Source organism: Rhineura floridana, chromosome 5 (assembly GCF_030035675.1).
Source record: "Rhineura floridana isolate rRhiFlo1 chromosome 5, rRhiFlo1.hap2, whole genome shotgun sequence".
NCBI classification, from domain to species: Eukaryota; Metazoa; Chordata; class Lepidosauria; order Squamata; family Rhineuridae; genus Rhineura; species Rhineura floridana.
The window spans coordinates 62,950,761-62,978,508 of record NC_084484.1 but is presented as its reverse complement, the minus strand read 5'-3'; the positions used below and the strand labels follow the sequence as shown (position 1 = coordinate 62,978,508).

Sequence of the window (27,748 nt, the reverse complement as noted above, 5' to 3'; positions counted from 1 at the left end):
TAGAATAAAAAGGTGGGGGAAACCCTGAAAAAGAAAGATATTGTTCACAATGTTTTCCTTTTGGAAAGGAAAGGTGCTTCCCCTCTGTCCAGTGTCAACTCTTCCAATCTCCTCCCCTCCCCACTCCTCCCTCTCTCTCTCTCTCTCCAATTCCTGCCCACCTTCTCCCCCCCCCTGCCCAGGTCAATTTCACCTATCCTAAGCATGATTGCACAGGAGTAAATGCCACTGAACTAAAAAAGCATGAAAATGATCAAACCTACCCTACCTTCTTCCTCCCTCCCATCACCTCCCTTTTACTCCTCCCCTCCCCTTCCAATTACCTCCTTCACCCTCCCCCTTCTTCTGCTCCCCTGTTCCCCTTTCTCCTTCTGTCTACTCTCCTCTCCCCCTCTCCCCTACCCCTCCTCTTCCCCCATGGTCAGTTTTACCTATCCTAGCCATGATTGCACAGGATCCCACTGAACTCAATAAGCATGCAAATGATTGGACCTGCCTTTCCCCTTCTTCCCCTCTCCTCTCCCTTCCTCCTTCTTTCTTCCTCCCCTCCTCTCTTCCTTTTTCCTTCTCCTCTGCCCACTCCAAGTCCTCCTCCCCATGGTCAGTTTTACCTATCCTAAGCATGATTGCACGGGTGTAAATCCCATTGAACTCAATAAACATGCAAATGATCAAACCTGCTCTCCTCCTGCCCTCCTCCCTGCTCCTCTCCCCTTCCTCCCCTCCCCATCCTCTGTGGTCAGTTGCACCTATCCTAAGCATGATTGCACGGGAGTAAATCCCACTGAACTCAATAAGCATGCAAATGATCAATCCATCGTCAGCAAACTTGCGCAGGATTCCATTTCTTACCTCCCGGATTAAATAACAGAGGAAATTCACGAATAGGCAAAAAAACCCATTGAGGTTTAAGAATGTACCTATAGCCAACAGATATTTGCAACGCGCTCTACGTGGGGCTGCCCTTGAAGACTGTTTGGAAACTACAGCTAGTCCAGAATGCAGCGGCCAGATTGTTGACGCGGACCAGAAGGTCCGCTCATATAACACCTGTTCTGGCCTGTCTGCACTGGCTTCCTATTTGTTTCCGGGTTAGATTCAAAGTGCTGGTTTTGACCTATAAAGCCCTACACGGCATGGGACCGCAATACCTGGTGGAACGCCTCTCCCAATATGAACCTACCCGTACACTACGCTCAACATCTAAGGCCCTCCTCCGAGTACCATCCCATCGAGAGGCTCGGAGGGTGATGACTAGAACCAGGGCCTTTTCAGTAGTGGCCCCCGAACTGTGGAACAGTCTCCCCGATGAGGTGCACCTGGCGCCAACGCTACTATCTTTTCGGCGCCAGGTGAAAACCTTTTTATACTCCCAGGCATTTTAAAGTGTATTTTAAACTGCATTTCTGTATTTTGGATGTTGTTTGGTTCGTTATTGTTTGTTTGTTTTGTTTTTTTGATTTATTGTATTTATTGTATTTATATATTGTGCTTGTTTTTATCTTTTTGTACACCTCCCAGAGAGCCTTCGGGCTTAGGGCGGTATATAAATTAAACTAAATAAATAAAAATAAAAATAAATATTTCTATGAAATTTTTAAAAAGCAGGGAAATTGGGCAGCTATAGTGAATGCACCAGGGGAGCAGGAGACCTGACCTACTCTCTGAGATACTGCACTTCTCTACAAATTTGTAATAATGCAAACACCATTTGGGTTGGTCTTTCAGAGTCCAATCCACTTCCTGTGTAGCTTGGAAGAATTTGGTAACATGTGCCTCTGAGCATATGGTGAGTGGTGGCAACAGCAGCAATCAGCCCAGATAACAGCAACAAGGCATGTGCTGTGCTGATCTTGTTTTAGCAGGGAGAAAGCAACAATATTAAAACAGTTGATATAGTTCAGATAATCACTTAAATATGTTTGATTTACTTTGCAATTTTAGTGAATCATTTTCTTTTGCTTCTGTTTCTGTGAATATGCACAAGATAAAACAGTGGGAGGTGAAATATATTCTAGCAAAATTCTAGGTGTGTTCTATGTTTTTAATTGACCATGCCCATCTTTCCTTAAGTGGAGTAGTTTAAGCATACCAGTCTGAAAACATGCATCTTGGGCAGGCCAAGTTTGTTTTTTCCAAAAGCTAGAGTCATTGCTTAAGTAGCAATATATTGTAATCAGTCTGATTTTACATCGAACTGCAGTTTCAGATTACACTGTTAATGTGTCCAAAATAGGAATAGAGCATAACCTCCAATTTAAAACACAAAAGGCTGTCTTCACCATCATATGACATTGACCAATAAAAAGACTTTGAAATTAATAAGAATAAATATGACACAGAGTTCTAGGATGAAGAATGAGAGAAATATAATTTTCTAGGTTAGATTCTCTAGAAACAGTAGTAACACAGAAAAGAAGCATAGCAAGAACACCATCAAACATACAAAAATGTAATTCTCCATCTTTGGAGATGGCAGGTGTTGCCACCACTCACTATATGCTCAGAGGCACATGCTACCAAATTCTTCCAAGCTACACAGGAAGTGGATTGGACTGTGAAAGACCAACCCAAGTTGTGTTTGCATTTTGTCAACTTTGTAGGGCAGTCCAATATCTCAGAGAGGAGGTCAGGTCTCCTGCTCCCCTGGTGCATTCACTATAGCTGCCCAATTTCCCTGCTTTTTAAAGTTTGATAGAAAGATCTGTGGGCTATAGGTACGTTCTTAAACTGCAAGTTTTTTTGCCTGTTAATGGATATGTATATATAATGTATATTTGTTGGTCAGCTCTTCTACATAAAACCACCAAGTGTTGTATCATTTCACTGCAAGTTGTTGGTGGGGGTGTCAAAACATCACAGTTCAAACCTCTTACAACATGTCCAGCAGCAGTACTACCAGGTTTCATTTCCTTTGGATGAAAAAGAGCTCTAGAGATTTATGGTGTTTTCATAGCATTTGCGCATTACACAGTCTGTTGGAAGTGTGCAGAGAGGGGGAGGAGGAGGCGAGAGATCCATACATTCCAAGATGTGTCACGTTCAATCGCATCCAGAACACTCTCTCTCTCTCTCTCTCTCTCTCTCTCTGTTACTAAAATCCAAAATGCAAATTGGAGCTGTGCAAAAATTTCTCTGAAGAAATACTTCTGAGATTTTCTTTCTTTCTTAACCCCCCCCCCATTTGCAGCAGCAGTAAAATAAATCATATTAGGAAAAATGAAAGAAACTGTGTTACTGCTGCTGCTAGCAGTGGGCCCCTCCCCAAGAAACTGTTGGAGAATTTCTCCTTCCCCTGTTGAAATTCAGTGAAATGGTATCTCCAATTTCTTGGGCCCCAAATACAGTGGAGAACTCGAAGAGGCTATTTGCACACATCTCTACTGCAAACTGTCAACTTTCCTAGGCAGGACCCCCCCCCTCAACTGAGCACTGCCCTGAAGCACACACCCTCTGTTGCCCTTCAGGTGAATTGGCCAATTGGAGAACCATTTACATTGTTTCATCTACTTCCTGGCCACTGGCAATTCAATATATTAAATATATTGTGAACAGACTGAAAGTGTAATAGTTTTAAATGATGGAGATATTAACTTTATGACTATAAGATTTAAAAGGAATATGTTTTTAAAAATGTATTTAATGGATTTACATCAATTTTGTTGGTAGGAAATAAGCTTATTGATCGAATAACTACTGAACAAGTCATATGTATGTTTTAATGTATGTATATGTCTTTTAAGTGTCTGTTTGTGCCTTGTAACAAAGTAATTCTATATTTATTCATTTAATATGAAAAAACCTCCCTGACTACTCATTTGCAATTATCAAGCCAGCCACACTACTGCTACTTCTGCTTCTAGGCTTCTTTTGGAAGGAAGGATGGGATATAAATTTAATATATTTAATAAATAATAAATACTAAAGATTGTAAAGCACAGATTCTCAATATTAAATAAAATGGGGGGGATATTTGTTGGAGATTGTAGGAATCTCCCTTCCTTTGGAGAAGTCTTGTGTTCAAGATTTTTGAAGAGAGATTGTTGGGATTGTTAGAAAACTGAACAATTTATGGTAGATTCATACTTTGTAACGTTGGACTCCTTCCTCCCTTGGGGATCTTGGGGAAGATGTATTAGAAACCACAAGAATGTTATACCAAATTGGAGGCTAAACACTAAAGTTTTTTTTTTTTTAAGCAAATCAATGTTCAGGAGTATTTCACAATTCTCGAAGCAAATTTTGATGAGAATTTCCCTCCTTGGCAGGAGAAAGGAACTTCTTTAATGGACATTTCAGACAAAGGTCTGCCTGCATGTATGATTCTCCTTCATGTACACATATTGCTTCTTTAGATTGCTGGTTTGGTGTGTTTTTTAACAAAATGTGTAATGTGAAGCCCTGACAAGATTTCATTGTATAATCTGCACACATTTCTCAAATTCTGTAAGCACTCCCAATTCTCTCACACATTATATTTTCCAGTTATGTGACATAAGCAAATTATTTATTTATTTATTTATTATGTAGCTCACCTTCCCACCAAGGAGCTCAAGATAGCGCACATAGTTCTCCTCCCTCTCCTCATGTTATCTTCACAACAACCCTGTGAGGGTTAGGCTGAGAGACAGTGACTGGCCCAAGGTCACCCAGCAAGCTTCATGGTTGCGTGGGGATTAGAACCCTGATCTCTCAGGTCCTAGTCTGACACTCTAACCACTACACCACACTGACACCACACTAAGTCCACCTCCAACAATCTGATTCAAATTTAAAACTGCTTACAGTCTTGCTCAAGAATAATAAATTTCATGTTAACCTTTTTAAAAAAGAGTTTTAAAACTCCAGTTTGCTGCTGGCTTAATCTGTTTTATCTTTCATTGCCTGTCATTCCACTTCTGTTTTCTAAGAGTTAAGATCAAGGATATAGAATAGCCTCAAGACTGATGGTTGAGTCACACTGTGTTCTTTTATGTATCCTTACACCTTAATTTTGCTCTTTTTTCCATTTCCGTAAAAAATGAGGAGCCAGTATTCATATCTTGATAAAAGTACTGTGGGTGCCAGCACAAATGGCTGCAATGGGCAGCAAAAATGAGGTAACAGTACTCCACACCAGTGAGTACCATCACACAAAAAAACAGAAACTGCTTATACCTACATGGCATTTATGTGAATACATTCGATTTATGTACTTTTTCTGTTGTCAGTAGATTACCTGCATGAGTGTACTTGTGTATTAATGTGAACCATTTGGTGTAAATGGCCCTATGAATAAGTTGAAGAATGCCCTCTGATGAACTTCTAAACAACTGAGAGTAGGTTTAGTTTACACCACATTCAAAGCTCTCATGAAATTATTCAAACATTCAAACTTACAGCATTACATTATCTATCATGCTCAAGAAAGTATAAACTTCTGTTAGTAACAGTGGAGTTCTGAGTGGGTGGGTTGGTTGCTTTTATTTTTTGGTGAATTATGTACACTTCTCTGAAAACATATAATAAAATTAATTCAGATGACCAAAATGACATTCAGTCAGATTACGTGCTGTGCTATCAAATTCTTGTTGTTCTGAGCACATGTTTGAATCACAGTTTTCAGTGCCTTAATTTTTAACTTCATAGTTATCAGCTGGATTCATTCATTTTGTATGGGAACTGCAGATTTTAATTTCACCCAAGGTCATTCAATTCACCAGCTGCAGTTGCCATTTCATCATCAATTTTTAGCTTGCTTTTCAAGATGCACATACTGTGAGTTTCTTCATGTTTCAGCTTGGTGGTCTTGTACGATGTTTGATTTCTGCATCACATGAACTACATTTTGATCTTTTGTAAAACTTTTAATAGCTTTGAAATTATTGTGAATTCAATTAAGTATTACACATGTGTTTAGTTTTTTGAGTTGCTAAACAAGGACCTTAATAGTTAGTGAATGGATATTAAAATATCTAAAATGCAACATACAATAACTTTATAAGATATTGCAAAACAGTTAGGAAACCATCTCTGAACTTAATAATACATTTTTAATATTCTCATTATAATTAACCCCTCAATGACCTTACACAAAAGAAAGATCTGCTCCTTAGGGTTACAAACAATGTTAAATTTATCTGTTTATTTATGATTGCATTCAGTGGAAGCTGGTCCACTATAGCACACCCCTTCCAAAGAGAATGTTAAGCCACTTTAACCTCCCCCCAACCTCAAACCTACACACTCTTTCTTGTTCCACACACATTTTATGATTTATAGAATTTACCCGGACTTGTGAAGGTATCCCTATCAATCTCTTGTTCCAATCAGCTTCCTGTTCTCTGTCCAATCAGCTCTCTGCACCACTCAGTCAATCCTAATCCAAAAGTACAGCTATAGCAAAGAGGTCCCTCACAGCCCTGCCTGCTTGTCAGGAAGGCTCCCACTCCATCTGTTAGTATGAGGTCCATCAAGTACAGCCAGTATAGCAAATTAGGGAGGAGTCAGGAAGATTAAGAAGGAGCCTTAGCCTATATTAGAATCATACATTAGTTCTGAGCATGCTTAGAGCTGTTTCCCATCAGGCCAGAACTCTTTATAGGTAACCAGAGAAACAACAGAGACTGTTCCCTACTCTGAGGAGCTTTTTGGTTAGTATTTTTTGTGTGTGACCTTCCTAGAGAGAACAACCACGCAAACAAACAACAGGGACAGAGGAATCCAAATGCGGTGGAGCCAGTGGAGGAGGAGCCAGCAGAAAGCTCTGCAGGATCCTCTTCAGGAGCTGCTGGCCTGGCTGAACGCCAGCTCCATTGGAAGCTGTGTGCACAAGCCGGCTGGGAAGTGCTGGTTCCGATGAACAGAACTCCCAGGGAGTAAGCACTCCCCGTAGGCCACAATGGGAAATAATTAAAATTATTCTACTGTGCTGACATTTTGGCTGGTGGAGTTTCCAGGGGAATTGGGACCCAGCGAAGGGCTCTGAATGTGAGGAGGATCTTGTGTAAGTCCCCCTCCACAACACCTCCCCCACTGTACCCCTGGAACATCCCATTTTCTGGGCTTCTGCCAGCCCTCCATCCACTGGGCTGGCCATCCCTGGCGGACCCCTAGTGGTGTCAGCAGGCTCCTGGTGCTGCCATGGCTCAGCTGCAGAGAAGGGTTGCTGCTGGCAGAGCCCGGCAGAAGACAGCACAGCCGGCAGAGCCTGCCAGTTCAGCCAGGGATCCATGGTATCCAACCAGAGCTTGGAAGATTACTTTTAAAAAGTAACAAGTTACAGTTACAGTGACATGGCCCAAAAAAGTAGTTATTACCATTACAATTGCAACTCCTCTGAAAGTAACTGATTACTTTACTTTTTCTCAAAAGTAATCACTACAGTTATATTTCAGTTACTTTTTTTTAAAAAAGGCTACAAGGTGCTGGCCTTGGCTGCTGCACATCTAAGGAGCCTAAAACAACATTAAAAATAAACACACACATACAGACGTAGTAGAATAATTCTTTTTATCCATAAGATAGCAATGGTGGTCTCTCCACTGGTAAGGCAGGTGTGGAGGGAGGCAGAGGCCACTTCTCCGATCTTTGCATGTCAAATCAAGTGCAACCCCCCCCCCCCCAGCCAGCAAGCATAATCTCTCTCACTTAACCACCTCCCGGACCCTGCCTTGCCACCAACTAAGGGACACTCACCCAAGCAAACATTTTTGCCCTGAGATGCAAAAAAGTTAAAATACTGCAAATGCGGCACAGTAGCCAGAGAGGGTGGTGGAGGCCACTTTGTGTGCCAAGTGCAAACACATACAGAGACATGTTGTCATCTTTCACCTCCACAGTTCTTTATCTCCATTCTGCTTCTGCCTCCTTCTCTTCCTTTATCCATGTTCTTGCCCTCTGGCTCCTTTTTCCCTCCACTCCATTTTTTAAAACAATTGTTTTCTCCAGTCCACCCCGTCTCACTCTCCACCTCCTCCCTTGTTGCCTTCTACCCACCCACAGACCATGACAAAAGCAGGACTACAGCTGAACGTCAAGAAGACTAAAATAATGACAACAAAATATTTATGTAACTTTAAAGTTGACAATGAGTACTTTGAACTTGTCAAGGATTATCAATACCTCGGCACAGTCATTAACCAAAATGGAGACAATAGTCAAGAAATTAGAAGAAGGCTAGGACTGGGGAGCGCAGCTATGAGAGAACTAGAAAAGGTCCTCAAATGCAAAGATGTATCACTGAACACTAAAGTCAGGATCATTCAGACCATGGTATTCCCGATCCCTATATATGGATGTGAAAGTTGGACAGTGAAAAAAGGGGATAAGAGAAAAATCAACTCATTTGAAATGTGGTATTGGAGGAGAACTTTGTGCATACCATGGACTGCGAAAAAGAGCACCATCCGGTCAGAAGAAGCACCCACTAACAGCATCTCAGGCTTGTCACTGTTGTCCTGACCAGAGGCTTTTCCTTTAGTTGCTCAGTGTCCTGGGGGCCAGCCTCATGGTGGAGAAACCCTTTTACCCTTTGCAGAGAGAAGAGGCTGTCTGTGACTTCTTGAGAGCAGAATGCTCTCTGGCCTTCCCCAAGCGGAGCTGGTGCTGACAGAGCCCTAGCCTTCCTTCTGTGGGTCCAGCTGCAGGGAACTGCTCCTGTTTGGGCCTAGCTGAGGTCAGTCCCCTATCCAGCTCAGTCCACACATCCAGCTTGGGGAAATGCCAGTTTCTCCTCTTTGAGGAGGGGAGGGGAGGAGGAGGAGAAGGAGGAGGAGGAGGAGGAGGAGGAGGAGGAGGAGGAGGAGGCCTCCCAAGGAGAGATGGCTCAGGAAGTTATAGAAGGGAATAGCTGGGAGGGAAGGACGCTGACATGATAGATGCATCCAGGAATGCAACTTGGACCCCAAAGTCCCAGCCGTCTTTGGGGCCTATGCCTACCCAGCTTATATGGTGGGACCAGGGTGTGGATTTGTTTTAGTTCTGATGCCACCCTGTATCAAACTTTGTGAGGTGGTGGGAAAGAAATCACTGGAAGGCTTCCATAGTTGGAGAAACTGCTGGTGGCTTTTCTTCTAATCTTCTAAACCATTTTTAAAAAAACTATTCAATGTTTATTTTATAAAAATAAATAAATATAAGCTGTACGAATAAATCCATGGAGAATTAGAATTATACTAAAATAGCTTCATAATATTAAATTCATCAAAAACACTTTGGAATAAGAGTAACTCACACAGAACAAATCTCCTTGCACAACCTCCTTTGACAATTCTGTTTTCCTCACACTGTCTTCATATGTATAAATCAGCATATGCACACTGACCCACATTGAAGGGGTCTACCCATCGACCCTCCCCTAGACTCAATACACAATAGCTCATCAATGCAGTCCAAGTGAAAAAAAGGCAGTTTGTAAATTCATATGTTGACTAGGCAGGCAGGCAGTTTCCATCGTTCAAGGGACAACCTTGTCAAGAAGAAGTTGCTGCCAGTGCATAGCTGGGCCATGATTGGCCAAGAGCAGCTCCAGTGATGCCCCCCCCGTGCTTGTGTCTGGGCAGAATGGAGTGAGAAGTGCAAGGACTACTACGAGAGACGTTCAAAACACACACTTACCAGGCTAGCATCTTCCAGACAGCCAGTGACAGGTGCGAGGGGGGGAGGCAGCGACAGGCGCGAGGGGGGGAGGCAGCGACAGGTGCGAGGGGGGGAGGCAGCGACAGGTGTGAGAGGGGGGAGCCAGCAACAGGCATGAGGGGGAGCCAGCAACAGGCGGGAAGGGGGTGGCAGGATGAGCAGTGGGGGCACATACACACCATCATCACTCACCTTAGCTCTTCACCTCTGCTTCTGCCTTCTCCTTCATCCTTGCCCTCCAGCACGGTCTGGCTCTCCACTTCCTCCCTCGTGCCTCCTAACACAGAGCATGAGGGAAGAGCAACACTGCGCAGAAGCCCAGTGTGAGGCACATGCCTTTTGTCCACCAATCATAGCAGCAGGCTTCCCCTGTCCCCCCCCCCAGTAACGTCCAAATGTAATGCGGGAAACGTTATAGTTACAACTGAAAAGTAATAAAATTACCACTCGTTCTGTTACAAGCAAAATGTAACAAAGTTACCCACTCATTACGCAAAAAAGTAGTGAATTACAAGTAACTTGTTATTTCTAACGAGTTACTTCCAAGCTCCGTATCCAACTCACCACAGCCCAGCAGAAAGGCGAGTTGGATTGCTCCCTGAGTCTCCTTCTATAATTCATGTACATTTTTTTACTTAATAATTTTGCATTTATTCTTGCGAATTGGAGCATTGGGAGGAGAAATAGTAGATGGTTTGTGTTTGTGTTGCTACAAACTCTGTATTCACTATTTCCCTGAATTCACTCATTAAAAGCTGGGTGAGGCAGGGCAGGTTGATCTGAGCCTCTTGCAATTCCAGATCAGCAAAGCTGTGCCAATCTGCTTCCAAAAAGCCCCCCCCCAAACTTAAGTTCAGAATAACTTCAATGCAGATGAATGGAGGAAAATACTGGCACTATTATTTCAAGCTTGCTTTTTTGGGAATTTTGTTAGTGATTTCTAAAATAGAAAGTTTGGGATCTATGCCTGTCTGAATATGACTCCACTTCCTTTCCCAAACCTGGAAGATATTCTTCCTAAACTCAGACATAACAGAGACTGATTATGACTAGTCTGGTGTGATGTACTCTGCACATAACCAAATATTATTGCTTCACATTAGGACTGAGCCACGCATTGCAAATATGTTTTGCTGTGTTCTGATGTGCACTGGCTCAAATATTGGTTGGGATACTGTTTTTTAATTTAAAGGAAAAAGTGTTTTGGATAATGACAAGTTAAATTGATTTTTGGGAGGAGGAAAACTGCATGCAACTGAAAGCAAGTGCTCTTCACATTTTAAAAGTGTGTGTGTGTGTGTGTTTAGTTTTTTGGAAATGGATGTATAGGTGTCATTAATACATGAATTCAAAAACCTATGGTATGGCTTAATTTCTAAATAAGGTATGGAGTTAATCTTGTCTGAAAATCATACTTGGCCCTGTTACATGGAAGCTCTTCCTCTGTCCATAGATGTGCAGAGAATTGATATATTTTTAGTGAGTAGACAGTGGTACTCTGCACATGTGTAATGGCACACTTCCCTAAATAACTGCTGTACAAGTCTTATCATGATAAAAATAGCAAGGTTAAAGATCGTAGCCAAAATATTTCCAGCCACCACCAATTGCACTGATACCCCACCTTTCTTCCAGGGAGCTCAATGTGACGTACCTGGCCCCTCCCATCCAAAAAACCTTTTTAAAAATAATGTTTTTAAAGCTTTTAAAAATATATTTTTAAAGATGTTTTGTTTTAATGTTTTTAATTGTTGTATTTTAATATATTTTAAAGTCTGTTTTTATGATGTTTTAAAGTGTTTTTAGTGTTTTGGTTGCCACCCTGGGCTCCTACTGGGAGAAAGGGCGGGATATAAATCAAATAAATAAATAAATAAATAAAATACATTATCCTAACAACAACCCTGTGAGTCTGAGAGTGGGTAATTGGCCCAAAGTCACCCGATGAGCTTCTTGACTGATTGATGGTTTGAACTGTGGTCCTAGTCTGACATTCTAACCACTGTACCACACTGTAATTTAGTGTGAGTGCTTTTACAAATAGAATCAACTGTTACAAAAGCCCAAAGCTGATAACCAGGGATGGAAAGCTTAACCTCCACCCCACCCTTCTCACAATCCTGTCAAAACCTGCCCTCCTCTCACATTGCTGTTTGTATTGGGAAGAAAGTTCCCACTGGTGCCAATAGGAACTTACCCACTGGACATAGCAATATTGGAGAAATGATAGAATTTCCATTGGGCTCATAATAAGGAGGAAAGTGCTCAATTTTCCGTCCCTGCCCACTGTGGTTCTGATCCTGCTTCACTGCTTCAGTGACTATTTCCATTTGAAAAACACACCACCCTCTTCTATTTCTTTCTTTTTTCTAACCAACCTGGAGGAGATTGGTAGTGGGGAGGGTGTATGTCTCATGTGTTTTTCCTGAGCAGGGTGAGAGCCTATACAGTGAACTGAATGATAAGAGAAAGTCACCAGATGCCTTCAGAGTGAGAGTCTGTAACTGGCAGAAGGCTGGCCCTCCCTGGGTATGAGACAGAGGGGGAGCAGATGTGCCCTGTGTGAAAAATATTGAGTGGGTCTGATTGATCCTAATTCTTGCAGAGGCCTACTGGGATAATTGGCTCAGGTAGGTTTTGTTGGTGGGCTCTTGTTGGGTCCATATCAGGTGTTTAGGAGGAGTATTAGTAAGGAGGAACATGGGTGATGCCACCCCAATTTCAGGGATCATGGGTAGAGGGAAGTATAGGCATGGGGAGGTGGTGAATTACCATAGAAGATGAGAGCAGCACTATCTACGCCTTGTTCCTTGCAGCCATTCCTATCATGGATGGGTTCCTCGTTCATCTGCTGTGCCCACTGGCCTGTATGTGCTGTTGTTTAATGCCAGATCGGTACACATTAAGACCACACTTATCCATGATTTGATCATGGATGAAGGTGCCATTTTGGTTGCATTCCCGAGACCTGGGTGGGTGAGCTGGGAGGTGTTGATCTGACCCAGCTTTGCCCACCTGGATACTTGATGCAACACCAGCACAGGGTGCAGGACAGGGGGGAGGAGTTGCTGTGGTCTACAGAACTTCCATCTCTGTCACCAGGAAACCACTCTGTGTTGGAGCTGGCTGTGAGGGCCTGCACCTGGTGTCAGGCCAAGGAGACAGTAAACTAGGATTGCTGCTGGTGTACAGTCCACCCTGCTGCCTGGCAGCTTCTCTGACTGAGCTGGCAGAGGCTATCTCAGCTTTAATATTTGAAGAGCCCAGAATGATAGTCGTGGGTGATTTCAATGTCCATGCTGGGGCTGACTCTAGTGTTCCGGCTTGGGACTTCATGGCTGCCATGACGACCATGGGCTGACTCAAGTTGTTGCTGGCCCAATGCATAGGGCAGGGCACACCTTTGACTTGGTTTTTGCTCCAGATGGAGGAAGGGGTGGTCTGGAGATAGGGTGTGTATGGATGCCATCCCATTGTCATGGTCAGACCACTTCCTGGTGCAGTTTAGACTTATGGCTCCAATCATTCCTTGCAGTGGTGGTGGACAGATTAAGGTGGTCTGCCCCCGGAGACTAATGGAATCTACTAGATTCCTGAATGCCCTGGGAGAGTTCCCAGTTGATAGAGCAGGTGACCCTGTTGAAGCCCTTGTCATGCTGTGGAACAGCGAGGCGCATCGGGCTGTTGACACAGTTGCCCCTGAGTGCTCTCTCTGGCACTGTGGAGCCCGATTTGAACCTTGGTACACCAGTGAGTTAAGGGCAATGAAACAGACTGAAAGATGGCTAGAGTGCAAGTGGTGAAAGACGTGCTGTGAGGCTGATCGGGCACAAGTAAAACATCATAACCATGTCTACTGTGTGGCAGTGAGGGTGGCGAAGAAGGCCCACTTCTCTGCCTCCATCACATCCTCAAGTGGCCATCCTGTGGAACTTTTCCGTATCGTCGGGTCTGTTATCAACTCCAGGAAATGGTGTTGTAGACCCTTTGGAGGCCGACTGTGAATTGTTTGCAAGGCACTTTAAGGGTAAAGTTGCTTACCTCCGTAGCAGTTTTGATGCCCCATCCACATCTACTGTAGTCCCCAATGAGGTGTCCAGTGTAACATCTGCTGCAACTTGTTGGGAACGGTTTCAGTTGATGTGGCCTGATGACATAGACAAGGTGCTTGCAGTGATGCGGCCAGCAACATGTCCTCCTGATCCTTGCCCTTCTTGGCTTATTAAAGCTTGCCGAGGGGGTTTGACCGAGTGGATCCAGGGTGTGGTCAATGCATTGTTGCGGGAGGGAGTGGTTCCAGCTGTCCTGAAAGAGGTGGTGATTCGACCTCTCCTGAAAAAGCCCACCCTGGACTCATTGGTCTGTGACAATTACTGACCGGTTGCAAATACCCCCTTTTTAGGGATGGTGATTGAGAGGGCTGTGGCACAGCATTTGCAAGTACTCTTGGATGAAACAGATTATCTTGACCATTTTCAGTCTGGGTTCAGGCCTGGTTATGGGACTGAATCTGCCTTGGTCACCCTGATGGATGACCTTTATCAGTAGAAGGACAGGGGGAGTGCAACCCTGTTCCTCTTGTTCTCTCGATGGCTTTTGATTCCATTGACCATGGTATCTTTCTGGGCCAACTTGGTGAGATGGGTATTGGAGGCACTGTTTTACAGTGGTTCCGATTCTATCTCCAAGGTCGTTTTCAGAGAACAGCATTGGGTGATTATATTTTGGCCCCCTGGCAGTTGTGCTGTGGGGTGCCGCAGGGTACCATCTTGTCTCCCATGCTGTTTAACATCTATATGAAGCCCTTGGGAGTGGTCATCAGGAGTTTTGGGGCAAGGTGTCAGCAGTACACTGATGATACCCAGCTCTGTTTCTCTGTAACATCTGAATCGGGAGAGGCCGTGCAAGCCCTGGACCTCTACCTGGACTCGGTGGTGGACTGGTTGAGGGCCAGTAAACTGAGTCTGAATGCTAGCAAGACGGGGGCACTGTGGGTTGGTGGTTCCAGAGTTCAGATAATTGGTCAGTTGCCTACTTTGGATGGGGTTGTACTTCCTCTGAAAAAGCAGGTCTGTAGTCTGGGGGTGCTCCTCGATCTATCTTTGTCACTAGAGGCTGAGGTGACTTTAGTAGCTAGGGGTGCCTTTTACCAGCTTCGGCTGGTAAGACAGCTGTGGCAGTTTCTAGACCGGGATAGCCTGACCACTGTTGTCCACGCACTGGTAACCTCCAGGCTGGATTACTGTAATGTGCCCTATGTGGGGCTGCCCTTGAGTTTGGTCCGGAAGCTGCAGCTGATGTAAAATGCATCAGCAAGTCTGCTCAGTGGGGTAGAGTATCGCCAACATTTCACCCTGCTGCAGAAAGAGTTGTACTGGCTGCCCATGAGCTACCAGGCTAAGTTCAAGGTTCTGGTTTTGGTATGCAAAACCATATCGTCTTATGCCTTATATACCCAATCGATCATTATGCTCTGCAGGTGAGCGTCTCCTGCAGGTACCATCTTATCTGGAGGTCCATTCCGCACAACGTAGGTAGTGGATCTTTAGTGTAGTGGCACCTACTCTTTTGAATTCCCTCCCTTAAATATTAGATAGGCACCATCTCTGCTATCTTTTCGGTGCCTATTGAAGACTTTCCTCTTTATTATTTATTTATTTAATTTGTATCCTGCTCTTCCTCCCAGCAGGAGCCCAGGGCGGCAAACAACGCACTAAAAAACTTTAAAACTTCATAAAAACAGATCTTAAAATACATTAATACAAAACAGCATTAAAAACAATTAAAAAACAACCAGAAAAAGGGTTAATAGCATTATTAAAAACATATTAAAAAGCAATTCTAACACAGACGAAGACTGGGATAGGTCTCAACTTAAAAGGCTTGTTGAAAGAGGAAAGGCAGGCGCCAAAAAGATAGCAGAGATGGCGCCTGCCTAATATTCAAAGGGAGGGAATTCCACAGGGTAGGTGCCGCCACATTAAAGGTCCATTTCCTATATTGTGCAGAATGAACCTCCTGATAAGATGGTATCTTCAGGAGGTCCTCGCCAGCAGAGCACAATGATCAACTGGGCATATAAGGAGTGAGGCCGTCTTTCAGATATCCTGGTCCCGAGCTGTATAGGGCTTTGTACACCAAAACTAGAACGTTGAACTTGGCCCGGTATCAAATGGGCAGCCAGTGCAATTCTTTCAGCAGCAGGGTTACATGTTGGGGATACCCTGCCCCAGTGAGCAGTCTCGCCACCGCATTTTGCACCAGTGGCAGCTTCTGGACCAACCTCAAGGGCAGCCCCACATAGAGTGCATTACAGTAATCCAGCCTAGAGGTCTTTCAACAAGCCTTTTAAGTTAAGACCTATCCCAGTCTGCGTCTGTGTTGAATTGCTTTTAGTGTTTTTTTTAAAACATTTTTTTCTAAACAATATGTTTTAACCCTTTTATTTAAGATGTTTTAAAAGCTTTTTTAAAGAATGTTTTTAAAGTTGTTTTGTTTTTATATATTTTAAAGTCTGTTTTTATGATGTTTTACAGTGTTTTTAGTGCTTTTGTTTGCCGCCCTGGGCTCCTGCTGGGAGGAAGGGTGGGATATAAATAAAATAATAAATAAAATAAATGTAATAACATTGAATGAGCTGGGTAAATTGGCCCTTAAAGGTAGAAAGATGGAGACTGATGTGTGTATCTTTGGGTAGTGTATTCCAAAGAGCTGGAATCAGGCCCTGCTTCATCCCACAGCAGATTGAACTAAATTAGTAGTCAAAGCAGGACCTCCTTTGAAGTTCTTAACATCTCATGCTGGTAAAAGGAATCCCTGGACTATGCTGTGCCTAGGCTGCACCTAGGCTGCATAGAACTTCAAAAGACAAAACCAACATTTCAAATTCTGCCTGAAGCTAACTGGAAATCCCTTGCATCTCACCTAGAACATAGTAAACCTGTTCCTATCAGCCTATTCCCATTATGGGGTATATTGCTGTGCTTTGTACCAGCTGTAGCATCCAAGCTGCCTTGGGCAACCTAATGGAGAATGAGGTTTGGTCACACTAGTCGCTTGTGGTTTTTCTGACTGTGTTTTGAAGCAACTCTGCCCTCTGCTGGCCATACCTACCTTCCCCACTGCTGACTTCAGACCTTTCAGAACCTCCCACAGCAAAGTGTTCGGCCAATTGTTGTCTCTGCCTGAGCCCACAGCAAGGGATTGCCCACACCTGGAAGACAAATGGGTTGATCTACCAATCAGCTGTGAAATCTGCCTGAAGCTGAATTTTAAAAAAATGCACTCAAGTTGATCCAATCAATGTTTTAGAGTAAAAAGGGGTGGAGTTCAATTAGCACTGTGTGCCCATTTTCAGAAAAGAGATGGAGACATACTGGAACCAGCACAGCAGTGCGTCTCTCTACCCAGAAAGCAGTACTCAATCTTCCTGGTTACAAAACCATTGCCAGGTGCAATAAAGGTTGTTGTAGATTATGATCTCTGCTAACCTGGTGCCCTCCAGATCTTTTGGATTACAACTCCCATCATCCTTGATTATTAGCTATGGGAGTTTATCTATATCTATATCTAATCTATATCTATCTATCTATCTATCTATCTATCTATCTATCTATCTATCTATCTATCTATCTATCTATCTATCTATCTATCTATCTATCTATCTATCTATCTATCTATCTATCTATCTATCTATCTATCTATCTATCTATCTACCTATCTATCTACCTATCTACCTATCTATCTATCTATCTATCTATCTATCTATCTATCTATCTATCTATCTATCTATCTATCTATCTATCTATCTATCAAGAGAGAGAGAGAGAGAGAGAGAGAGAGAGAGAACTTCACTCAAGCTTGCTCTGGATCCCTATAACGATTCCGTTAATCACCTAAAAATATATGAGCGTAAAAACAGAGGTTTTTATTGTATTAACAATATATATATATATATATATATATATATATATACAGAGAGAGAGAGAGAGAGAGAGAGAGAGAGAGAGAGAGAGAGAGAGAGAGAGAGAGAGAGAGAGATCTTCACTCAAGCTTGCTCTGGATCCCTATAACGATTCCGTTAATCACCTAAAAATATATGAGCGTAAAAACAGAGGTTTTTATTGTATTAACAATATATATATATATATATATATATATATATATATATACAGACAGAGAGAGAGAGAGAGAGAGAGAGAGAGAGATCTTCACTCAAGCTTGCTCTGGATCCCTATAAGGATTCCGTTAATCACCTAAAAATATATGAGCGTAAAAACAGAGGTTTTTATTGTATTAACAAAATGTTTCAGCTTCCGCCTTCATCAGCTATTAACATACAAATGCTGTTACCAAGGTGGCATTCCATCCTCAAAGCTCTATAACTGCCACCTTGGTAACAGCATTTGTATGTTATATCTGTATTTGTATTATATAGCCATGAGAGTGGCTGTATACTATAGCCAGCGGGGATTTTTCACATTCCGCAATGTTAAATTGAAAATACCCCCCGTGCCATTCTGAGGCTTTCCATAAGCTCATTTCAAAACAAAGCCTTACAAAACATATAGTCCTGAACTCAGAAACACTTGCTTAACAACCCTGTCAATTTTCATGGCGATACACAAAACACTCACAGAGAAATAGACAGTTCAAAGTGTAAAAAGAGAAAAAACCCTCAGAGCACTTTTGGACTTTTTTCTCTGAGAGTTCTCATAATCTGTTGAAATTCATTAAAAATCAGCCATGTTCACAGAGTACCTGTAATCCTAATGCTGACCTTGCCCCATACTCTGACCTTCATCTTCTGCAGTTGAAAAGTTGAAAAAATGCCTGGCTGATTTTTAATTAATTTAATACATTTTGGCTGGAACCCAATGATAACGCTGAGCATGCTCAGTAAGAACCAACTGTCAGAGTTCTAAAAGCCTCACAGCTGCTGAACTTAGCTAATCAGGGGGCCACACCCACACCAGACTTTGATTTCATGTGAGACAGTCATAGCTTCCCTCAAAGAATCCTGGGAAGTGTAGTTTGTGAAGGGTGCTAAGAGACTCCTATTCCCCTGAGAGAATGGCTTAACAGTCAGCCACTCTGATTGAAGGTCTGTGAGGGGAACAGGGCATCTCCTAGCAACTCTCAGCACCCTTCACTAACTACACTTCCCAGGATTCTTTGAGAGAAGCCATGACTGTCCAAAGTGAAATAAAGGCCTTGTGTGGATGTGGCCAGGGAAACCTTTGGTTTAAATTTGGTAGGAAGCTACATGTGTCTGCTGTAGAATAAAAAGGTGGGGGAAAGCCTGAAAAAGAATGATTCTGTTTACAATGTTTTATTTTTGGAAAGGAAAGGGGCTTCCCTTCTGCCCAGTGCCCACCCACCCAATCTCCTCCCCTCCCACTCCCTGCCCCTTCCCTGGGTCAGTGTTGGACTACGACCTAGGAGACCAGGGTTTGAATCCCCACACAGCCATGAAGCTGACTGGGTGACCTTGGGCCAGTCACTGCCTCTCAGCCAAAGGAAGGCAATGGTGAATCACCTCTGAATACCATTTACCATGAAAACCCTATTCAAAGGGTCGCCATAGGTGGGGATTGACTTGAAGGCAGTCCATTTTCATTTTCAAACTTGATTGCATAGAAATAAATCCCATTGAACTCAACAATATGCAAATGATCAAACCCACCCTCCCTTCTCCTCCCTCCTATTCCCTCCTCTTGCCCCTTCCCTCCCCCTTCCATTGCTCCTCCCTCCCCATCCCCTTCCAATCCCCTTTCCCCTTCCCCCTCCTCCCCTTCCTCCTCCCCATGGTCAGTTTTACCTATCTTAAACATGATTGCACGGAAGTAAATACCATTGAACTCTATAAGCATGCAAATGATCAAACCTGCCCTCCCCCTTCCTTTACCCCCTCCAATACGCTCCTTCCCATTCCCCCTCCTCCTCCCCCATGGTCAGTTTTTCCTATCCTAACCAAGATTGCATAGGAGTAAATCCAATTGAGAATAAGCATGCAAATGATCAGACCTGCTTTTCCCCTCTCCTCTCCTCTCCCTTCCCCCTCCCTTGCCCACTCCAGCCCTCCCTCCCGGTCAGTTTTACCTATCCTAAGCATGATTGCACAGGAGTAAATCACACTGAATTTAATAAACATGCAAATGATCAAACCTGTCCTTCTCCCCTCCCCATCCTGCCTGCTCCCCTCCCAGTCTTCCCCTCTGCATTTCCTCCCCTCCCTCCTCCTCCTCCTCCCCTGCCCATCCTCTGTGGTCAGTTTCACCTATCCTAAGCATGATTGCAGGGGAGTAAATCCCATTGAACTCAATAAGCATGCAAATCAATCCATTCTCAGCAAGCTTGGACAGGATCCCATTTCTTACCTCCCGGATTAAAAAGCAGGGAAATTCACTAATAGGCAAAAAACCTTGCAGTTTAAGAACATACCTATAGCCCACAGCTATTCTATCAAACTTTAAAAAATCAGGGAAATTGGGCAGCTATAGTGAATGCACCAGGGGAGCAGGAGGCCTGAACTCCTCTCTGAGATATTGGACTGCCCTACAAATTTGTCAAAATGCAAACACCATTTGGGTTGGTCTTTCACAGTCCAATCCACTTCCTGGAAGAATTTGGTAACATGTGTCGCCAAACTATCAAGCTTCCTGGAGAAAAAGAGGAGGAGGTCAACAGGGGCACAGCTTTAAATAGCCTACCTCTGCTCCTCCCCTGCATTGTTGGTCTTGGTGCCCAAAGAAGCCAGAAATGGCTTCATGCCCTCCTTCCTGTCCCTGCTGCAAAAGTGCTCCTGCCCAGACCCCTTTTTGGTGCAGGATGGAGAGGAACGAGACTGCCAAGACAATGGCCTGCTGCCAGGACTGTATGGCTTGAAATTGGGATCTGCAATACATGGGCATCAACCATCCTGGTCTTTTGTAATGTTCTGCTTGTTTATGTTGCACAAAAGGAAAGCTTCCTATCTGCAGCAGACCCTGGCACCCAGTCCATGTTGTCTGGAAGGGCCCCGCAACCTTGAATAGAGGCTTCAGGGATCACAGGTGGCTGCAAGGGGAATAGTAGTAGTAGTAGTAACCTGCCCTTCCTCCTAAAATGAGCTCAGGTGGCAACTTTCTTTCCATGAACTTTTTTAACATATCTTAGGATCCAGACTATAAGTTTGAAATTGTATTCAGCGAAGCACTGGAAATAAGTAGATATAAAATGATTTAAGTTTTATAGGCAGCCTAGATTTTAGTAGTATTTAAAAAATCAGTAAAAGCTGCTTTTCACAGATAGCTGCTTAGTAAAATTTCATGAAGAATCTGTCAAGCCAGGTGTGTGTGTGTGTGTGTGTGTGTGTGTGTGTGTGTGTGTGTGTGTGTGAGAGAGAGAGAGAGAGAGAGAGAGAGAGAGAGAGAGAGAGATGGAAAATATAAGCATTGCAGTGAATAGAGTTCCCCTCCTCCCAATAGTGTTTAGGTGAGTTATGGCACACATTGAAAAATAATCTGAACAGTTCTGTGCTGCTTTATCCTGAGTCCAGGAAATTGGTTGTACTTTGAGGATAGATAAATGTAGCACAAAGTCTTATCCTCAAAATACTGCAGCAGTGGCTTGTTGCTATTGGGCTGTGTACACATATTGTATGTCAGAGGGCTCATAGCTGAGTGTAAGGGTTTGGATTCAGGCCCTGTGGTGTTTTCACCTAAAGCATCTCAGGAGAAGTCCTTTGTCTGATTCCTTGGAAAGTTATTGTGAGTTAGGTATAGCAAAGTGGTGCCCTCCAGATGCTGTTGGTCTACAACTCCTTTCAGCCTCATCCAGCATGAGCAGGAATGGTGGGAGCTATAGTCCAGCAACATCTGGAGGGCACCATGTTGAGTCCTCCTCTGCTAGATCTACAAATAGTCAGACCCAGCAGAAGCCCTTGAGGACACGCATGTGCCTAAGCACTGCCCTGGAGACCCTCAGGTTCTCAGATATGTGTGGGTTTGACAGAAAAGTCTGCGGTCCCAGCCCTGTTCCAGCACAACTTCCAAATCCAGTATCAGAAGCTAAAGAATCAGGACAAAGAGGTTGGATGTAGGAGGGTGGAGAAGAAGCAGAAAAGAGAGATAGGAAACCCATGGCCATCCAGATGTTGTTGGGATAAAGCTCACCTCATCTCTGACCATTAGTCATGCCTTCTGGGGTTAATGGAAATTGGAGTCCAACAACATCTATGGTGACAGTTTCCCCATCCCTGATCTATGAGCATATGCCTGCAGATCCAAACTATTAGTCTCCCATTTTCAAATGGTACAACTGCTTGGCAAGGCATCATAAGAACAGGATTCATGGCATAACCACCAATACATTTAAGTCCCCTCCCACCACATGCACGTTTCTTATACTTTATTTCAATGTCTTTAAATAGCTGTTTGCCTCTTTTGTTAGATTTTCATCTTGCATCATTTGGTTAAAAGGAAAGCAGCAGACTTTAGGAAGATTGTGGGCTATGAGATGGGAGAGAAGAATTTTTATTGTGTAGAAAGTAATAATGTGAAAACTCTAACAAAGTATTCATAAAAGGCTAAAAAGTAGTCAGATGTAGCCATTTAATTCATATTTAACTGCATATGCCCTCCTCTCTAATATTTAAAATGGTGTTCACTAATTGCATTATTTTAAGTCATAATTTTGTGAAAAGATAAAGCAGATACCATTCACAAGCCAGGAAGTGACCTATGAGATAAGGAAATGTAAGAGCTTTCTACTTAAAAATCACTAAATGTTTCAACTCAATTAAAAAGCACAAAGGAACTGTACTTAGAAATAAAAAAGGCATAAAAAGAAAAAGCTGCTTAGTGATTAACAAGGCGACAAGCTATTTTATTCTTATTAAAATTTACCTGAAGTTGCTGTAATTAATTCTAATTATGAAAACAAATTTTGAGATTTATAATTATTAAATTTCTATACCGCTTACATGCTAAAATGGCTTCCAAGCAGTTTACAAGTATAAAATCAGTTATGAAATGTCCACACACAATTAAAACAGACAATAAAGCAATTTACATTTTTCAGAGATAACATGGGGTATGCCATCTTTATATCGCATTTATCATATAACTAAATTAATCACAACGCAGCTTTTCTGAGGCTATACATTCTTATTCTTTGTCAAGGGCAAATATTCTAGAATCACCTTATGGTCTAAAATACATAAATGTCTCTGAGAGAGGAGTACACTCAGTGATCTGTGATTCAGAAGGCAGCAGGATTCAAGATGATCATCCTTCCAAAGTTTAGCGCTGCACAAATGATAAAAATCGCATTTTCAAAGGATGGGAAATGTCAAAGCTCTTTCTCTACAGCAGACACATTCCCACTGTTCACAGTTTTTGTACCTCTTTTAAAAACAATTGCAGAATTAAAATACCTCTTTTGAAGCTCATTGTTGTATACTAATGCACATTATAAGAATGTTAAAGTTCTATTCTGTGCATTAATGCTCTTGAAAGGCATACATGAGGACTGTCTGGACACATATTCATGTATATTGTTTTAAAAACTCTACCATAAACCAGTTCTGGAGTACTTCAGGGATATAGTCGTGGGTTTTCTTATTATGGACACTGCCCATTAGGCACTTGCAACTATCACACGAAATATGTACACACATCTGTGTTGGTGCAGTGCAGGTTAGCAGCCTAATATTGGTATTTTTGGCACAGCATCAGTGGTATCATTAAGATAGAGTTCTAGGTCTTCTCTCAGGAGTCAGGATATGGCCAGACTATAATGGAGCAATTGCATTGGGGCCCATGACAACAGGGGGTCAGACTCTGAGCTTTAAAAGAAATTCAGTCTTTAACCCTCCTAAAAGGAGAATTATGAAGAAAAACATGCAGGTGGCCTTCTAAGTGATCTCTGGAAAATGATCCAGTCTAGCTGCTCCTGCTTTTCAGTGTTTTTAGCTAATGAGTGAAGTCAGAGCTGATTGATGAATGAATTGTTTGGACACCAAGCTATAGGAATCCCTGGGCTCTTACAGAGCTGCTGTTTCCCTCTCCCTTTTACTGTTATTTCCTGCTTCTGACACCTTTTCTAGCCTTTCCTTCTTAAGAACCAGGTTGCATCTGGGTTAGTTTAAGATCAGGTACTCCTTAATTCCCCCCCCTGCAAATACTACTTCAAATACAATAAGTGTGATTGGATGTTAAATGCATTCCTTTTCGGGGTAAGGAGGCCCTTTTTTGGGAACTGCACCAGGGCTTTCAACAACCTTACCCTAGTCATCTCAGGAAAATGAGTAGATTGGACCCAGTACAGCAGGGATAGCTTACCATATTTGGAAGTAACTGAATTAATATATCACTATCTAAGGAGCCTCCCATAAGATCATTAAGTCCTAACTGCACCATTATACATGAAATGCTATAAAACCCCACAAAACTGGTTTGACCACAGGCTATATCAGAATGCAGAAATGAGTGCTTCTACATATTCAGTGAATTCTCTATAGTACTGTTTTCAAACTTCCACTGAGTTTTCGTCTGTAAGTATCTTGGTTCGTTATATATAAATATGGTTGTAGACAGCGCTGATAAATATTCAGGTTTTTGTGCAATGTCATAAGAGGTGTCAACTGGCTATAAAGAATCAACAGAGGTAGCAAATTCCATACTTGCACAACTCATGGATACATGAAATACACACAAGCCCTTCTTCAAACAGTGAGAATTATAACCAGTATTTCCCCTGGTAGCTGTATTTGGGAACAGCAAATATACTCACAAAATTGCTACTTCTCTGTCATCGAATGCAACATTTTAACCCACTTTCCAATTTTTTAGACTTTTTTTTAGTTTGAAGACATTTGAGCCTTTGCACATCAATGAAATCTGTTGAAATGTGATATACACAAATTGTGCCCATTCTTCACAGCTTTGCCATATTGGAGCAACTGTCCAAAGAAGCTTTAAATAGACGAATGCTCTCTTTAAAATAGAGGTGGGCAAGGATAGAAAACAGATCTCCTTGGGCTTCTTGAGCTAGTTATTTGAGTTTTCATATTAGTAAAAGTGGTGGGTGGACACTTGTCTATATAATTCACCTTATTCAGCTATTTCTACATTTTACAGCATGGAAGGCATCAGCTGCACAGGCAGAGTTAGCCATACCAATCAGTCCAGTACCAACATGCTTTCCATTATCACCACCACCAAATATAGCAAATATAAGGTGCAACCTGTACTGGGAAGGATTCAGTTGCAGAGGACAGCATGTGCTTTTCACGCAAGAGATTCCAATTTCAGTTCTTGGCATCTCCAGGTAGGGCTGGGAAAGGCCCCTTTCAGAAGCCCTGGGGAGCTGCTGCTAGTCAGGGTAGACAATGCTGAACTAGATGGTCTAATAGTCTGTTTCAGCACAAGACAGTTCCTATGGTACTCTCTAATGCCTTTTGTTGTTTATAGCCATTAATAGCTAGTGAGAGAAGTATACGGATAGATGTAGGTGCCTGAATGTCATGCAGAGAAGTGCAATGACATTTAAAATACTTTAAAATGTAAGGACGCATATCACATAATCAGCATGAAAAATGGGAGGTGGTTCTCCTTTGCATACCTAAATGGAGACAGTGACCTTAGATCATTCACTTTTTCAAGCTTCCAAGGTCTCTCATTTGAGAACCTTATTTCTGAAGAGCCTGATATTCTAGCCCAAGAATGAGGAACCTGTGTTGCCAACTCCCAACTCCCATCAGCCCCAACCACTATGGCCAATGTTCAGGAATAATGTGTGTTGTGGTCCAGTAACATTTGGAGGGTCACAGATCTGTTACCCCTGTTCTAGCTCCCTGTTCTACACATTAATTATAATGTGTCTGGTGTAATGTTTTGTTTGCATGATTTAATTCCTGCTTGTGAAAAGGTCCTGGAGGAGTGCTTTACTGCATTGCACATAGGAACCTTCCTTCGTGGCCATGGCAAAGCTCAAGATACATTGAGAGGATAGAAGAGCTCTAGGACATCTGCTTTCTTATAGATTGAAACAACAGGATAAATTAATTCTGTGCTTACCAAAGAAAAGAAAGGAATGCTTTACATTGCAAAAGGGGACACCCATGTGAAATCTAGAGTATTTCCAAGTAAATGAAACACACACATACCTCTTTATATTAATAGTGAGTTTATGTTCAATGAATTCCTACAGAAAATGCATAATTGTTTCAACATACCATTCAAATGTCAAGCAGGATTGAAATTAGAGGTAGTATTGTGTATGCAGTGGTGGGACAACCCTACCTTCATCTGGTCGTTACTTAATTGAAAATAGATAAACTAGGATGATGTCCACTGGAACCTGAAGTGCCATAGAGATTGTTACCGTGATGTCTTCCCATCTTGGACATCTCACTTATGTGCAGAAGTTTTGGAGGTCATTTCTCCATGTTCAAACTGAAGCATCACAGCAACATTCCCTGTTGACTAGGATCAATGAGCAATGTCAGGATTTTCTTCTTTTTAATTTGAAAGCAAATTTCACTCAGAATTCCATATTGGGTATTGCTTTTCAGACAAACAAAATGGCATGGGGGCACTGTTTGAGAAAAGGAAAGGCCAATGCTCACGGCTATTGTCATGGTTTTTTAGACTGTAGCCATTGCGTCTTTCTTGTCACAGCTGGCATACTAAATATCGTGGACATTTCTATACATATGACTGAGTGGACCAGTTGACCTTGTAGTAAGCTGTAAGTCAGTTCTAGAAAGGATTACATTTTTCCTGAGGGAAAGTCCTTCAGGTTGATGCTTTTTTGGGGGGGGAGAGAAGGGGAGTATCCTGGACCCAATCTTATTGCATTCCCCATCCCTCAGTTTAGTTGGTGCACCAGCAGTTTCTTCTGCTGGAGAATGAACACCTAGCCACAGTAGGACATGCCCTGATTACATCTAGATGAAATACGTGAGTTAGTGTTTTTGAAATTATTGGCAAAAGTTTGCCAAGGTTAAATCCATTGAAATCAATGGCACTTTATTTAGTTGAGACTAAATCCCATTCTATTGTTTCTGGTAGGCATTAGTCATGACAGTTATAACCATATTCACCCAGTTTTTGTTTTTGTTTAGAGTGGATTTATGGATTGCAGGTGCACAAGTGATTCTTGCATCTGAAAAACTCTTCCTCAGTTCCTTATTTTTAATGGAACGTGCTGTGCCTTCTTGTTCAGCAATTTTAGAAATGATGGGTGTTATGTCACTGTGGATGCGATCCAATACATGTCTACTCAGAAGTAAGCTCCATTGACTTCAATGGGACTTACTCCCAAGTAAGTGTGCATTGGATTGCAGCCTAAGTCATATTCAGAGTTGACTCATTGAAACTGATGTAGTTACTTCATTGATTTCAATGGGCCCACTCTCGCTAATGTTGGATATCACCCAATGTGACTATAACAACATCTTGGGTTTGAACATTACAATATATACTTATGACTGATTAATTAATTTAGAATTTCAGCACAAAAGTGATGTGTCTTCAATTATCTGTTCTTATTGTTTCAGGTTGGGTTTTCCCATGATGGTGATGACCTGTATCATTGGAATGTGCTATCTCCTTGTTGCTCACGTTGTACTGGGTTGGATCTGAGAATGTGTATATTAGTTATGTATACTGAAGACCAAAACCCATTTTTCAGTTTTTGTTTAACCTCTATTGTATTTTTAAAAGCTGCATGAAAACAAAAATAATTTTTTTGGGCGGAGGAGAATTCTTCACACTGCTACTCTAGCCCAACTTTCTGTTATGAACATGGGGGCTCCTCCGTTACCTGTATAGAATTTTTCCACATGGAAATGATGTCCCCATTCAGTTCAGTGGAGAGAGTCAATTTCTGTGCACATTATTTTGTGTCTGTGAATTGCCTACATCTACTGAAACAAACAGGAACCTTTGTAAATGCAAGAGGTATGTGTTCATATCTAGTGCATATTGAGCTCTCTACCAAAGCTATATTTAATAACTGGCAGAGATATGATAAAAAAACTCATAATGCAATTTATGATGGGCTGTACTAGTTTAGCCTACAGGTGGAAGAACTGTGGTGAGTGCTGTACAAAATAAAAATTAGCAGCATGTAAGAGAAAAAG

General features: G+C 42.3%; 1 protein-coding gene across 1 annotated transcript in view; it reads left to right on the top strand.

Annotated features, from left to right (window-relative positions):
• The window catches only part of OCA2 (OCA2 melanosomal transmembrane protein), a 297,850-nt gene extending 270,602 nt beyond the window's left edge, over positions 1 to 27,248 (top strand). The window contains exon 25 of the mRNA XM_061629684.1: positions 27,164 to 27,248. Coding sequence (XP_061485668.1) covers positions 27,164 to 27,248 — 85 coding nt within the window. The remainder of the gene's footprint in view (positions 1 to 27,163) is intronic.
• Positions 27,249 to 27,748: the final 500 nt, after the last annotated feature.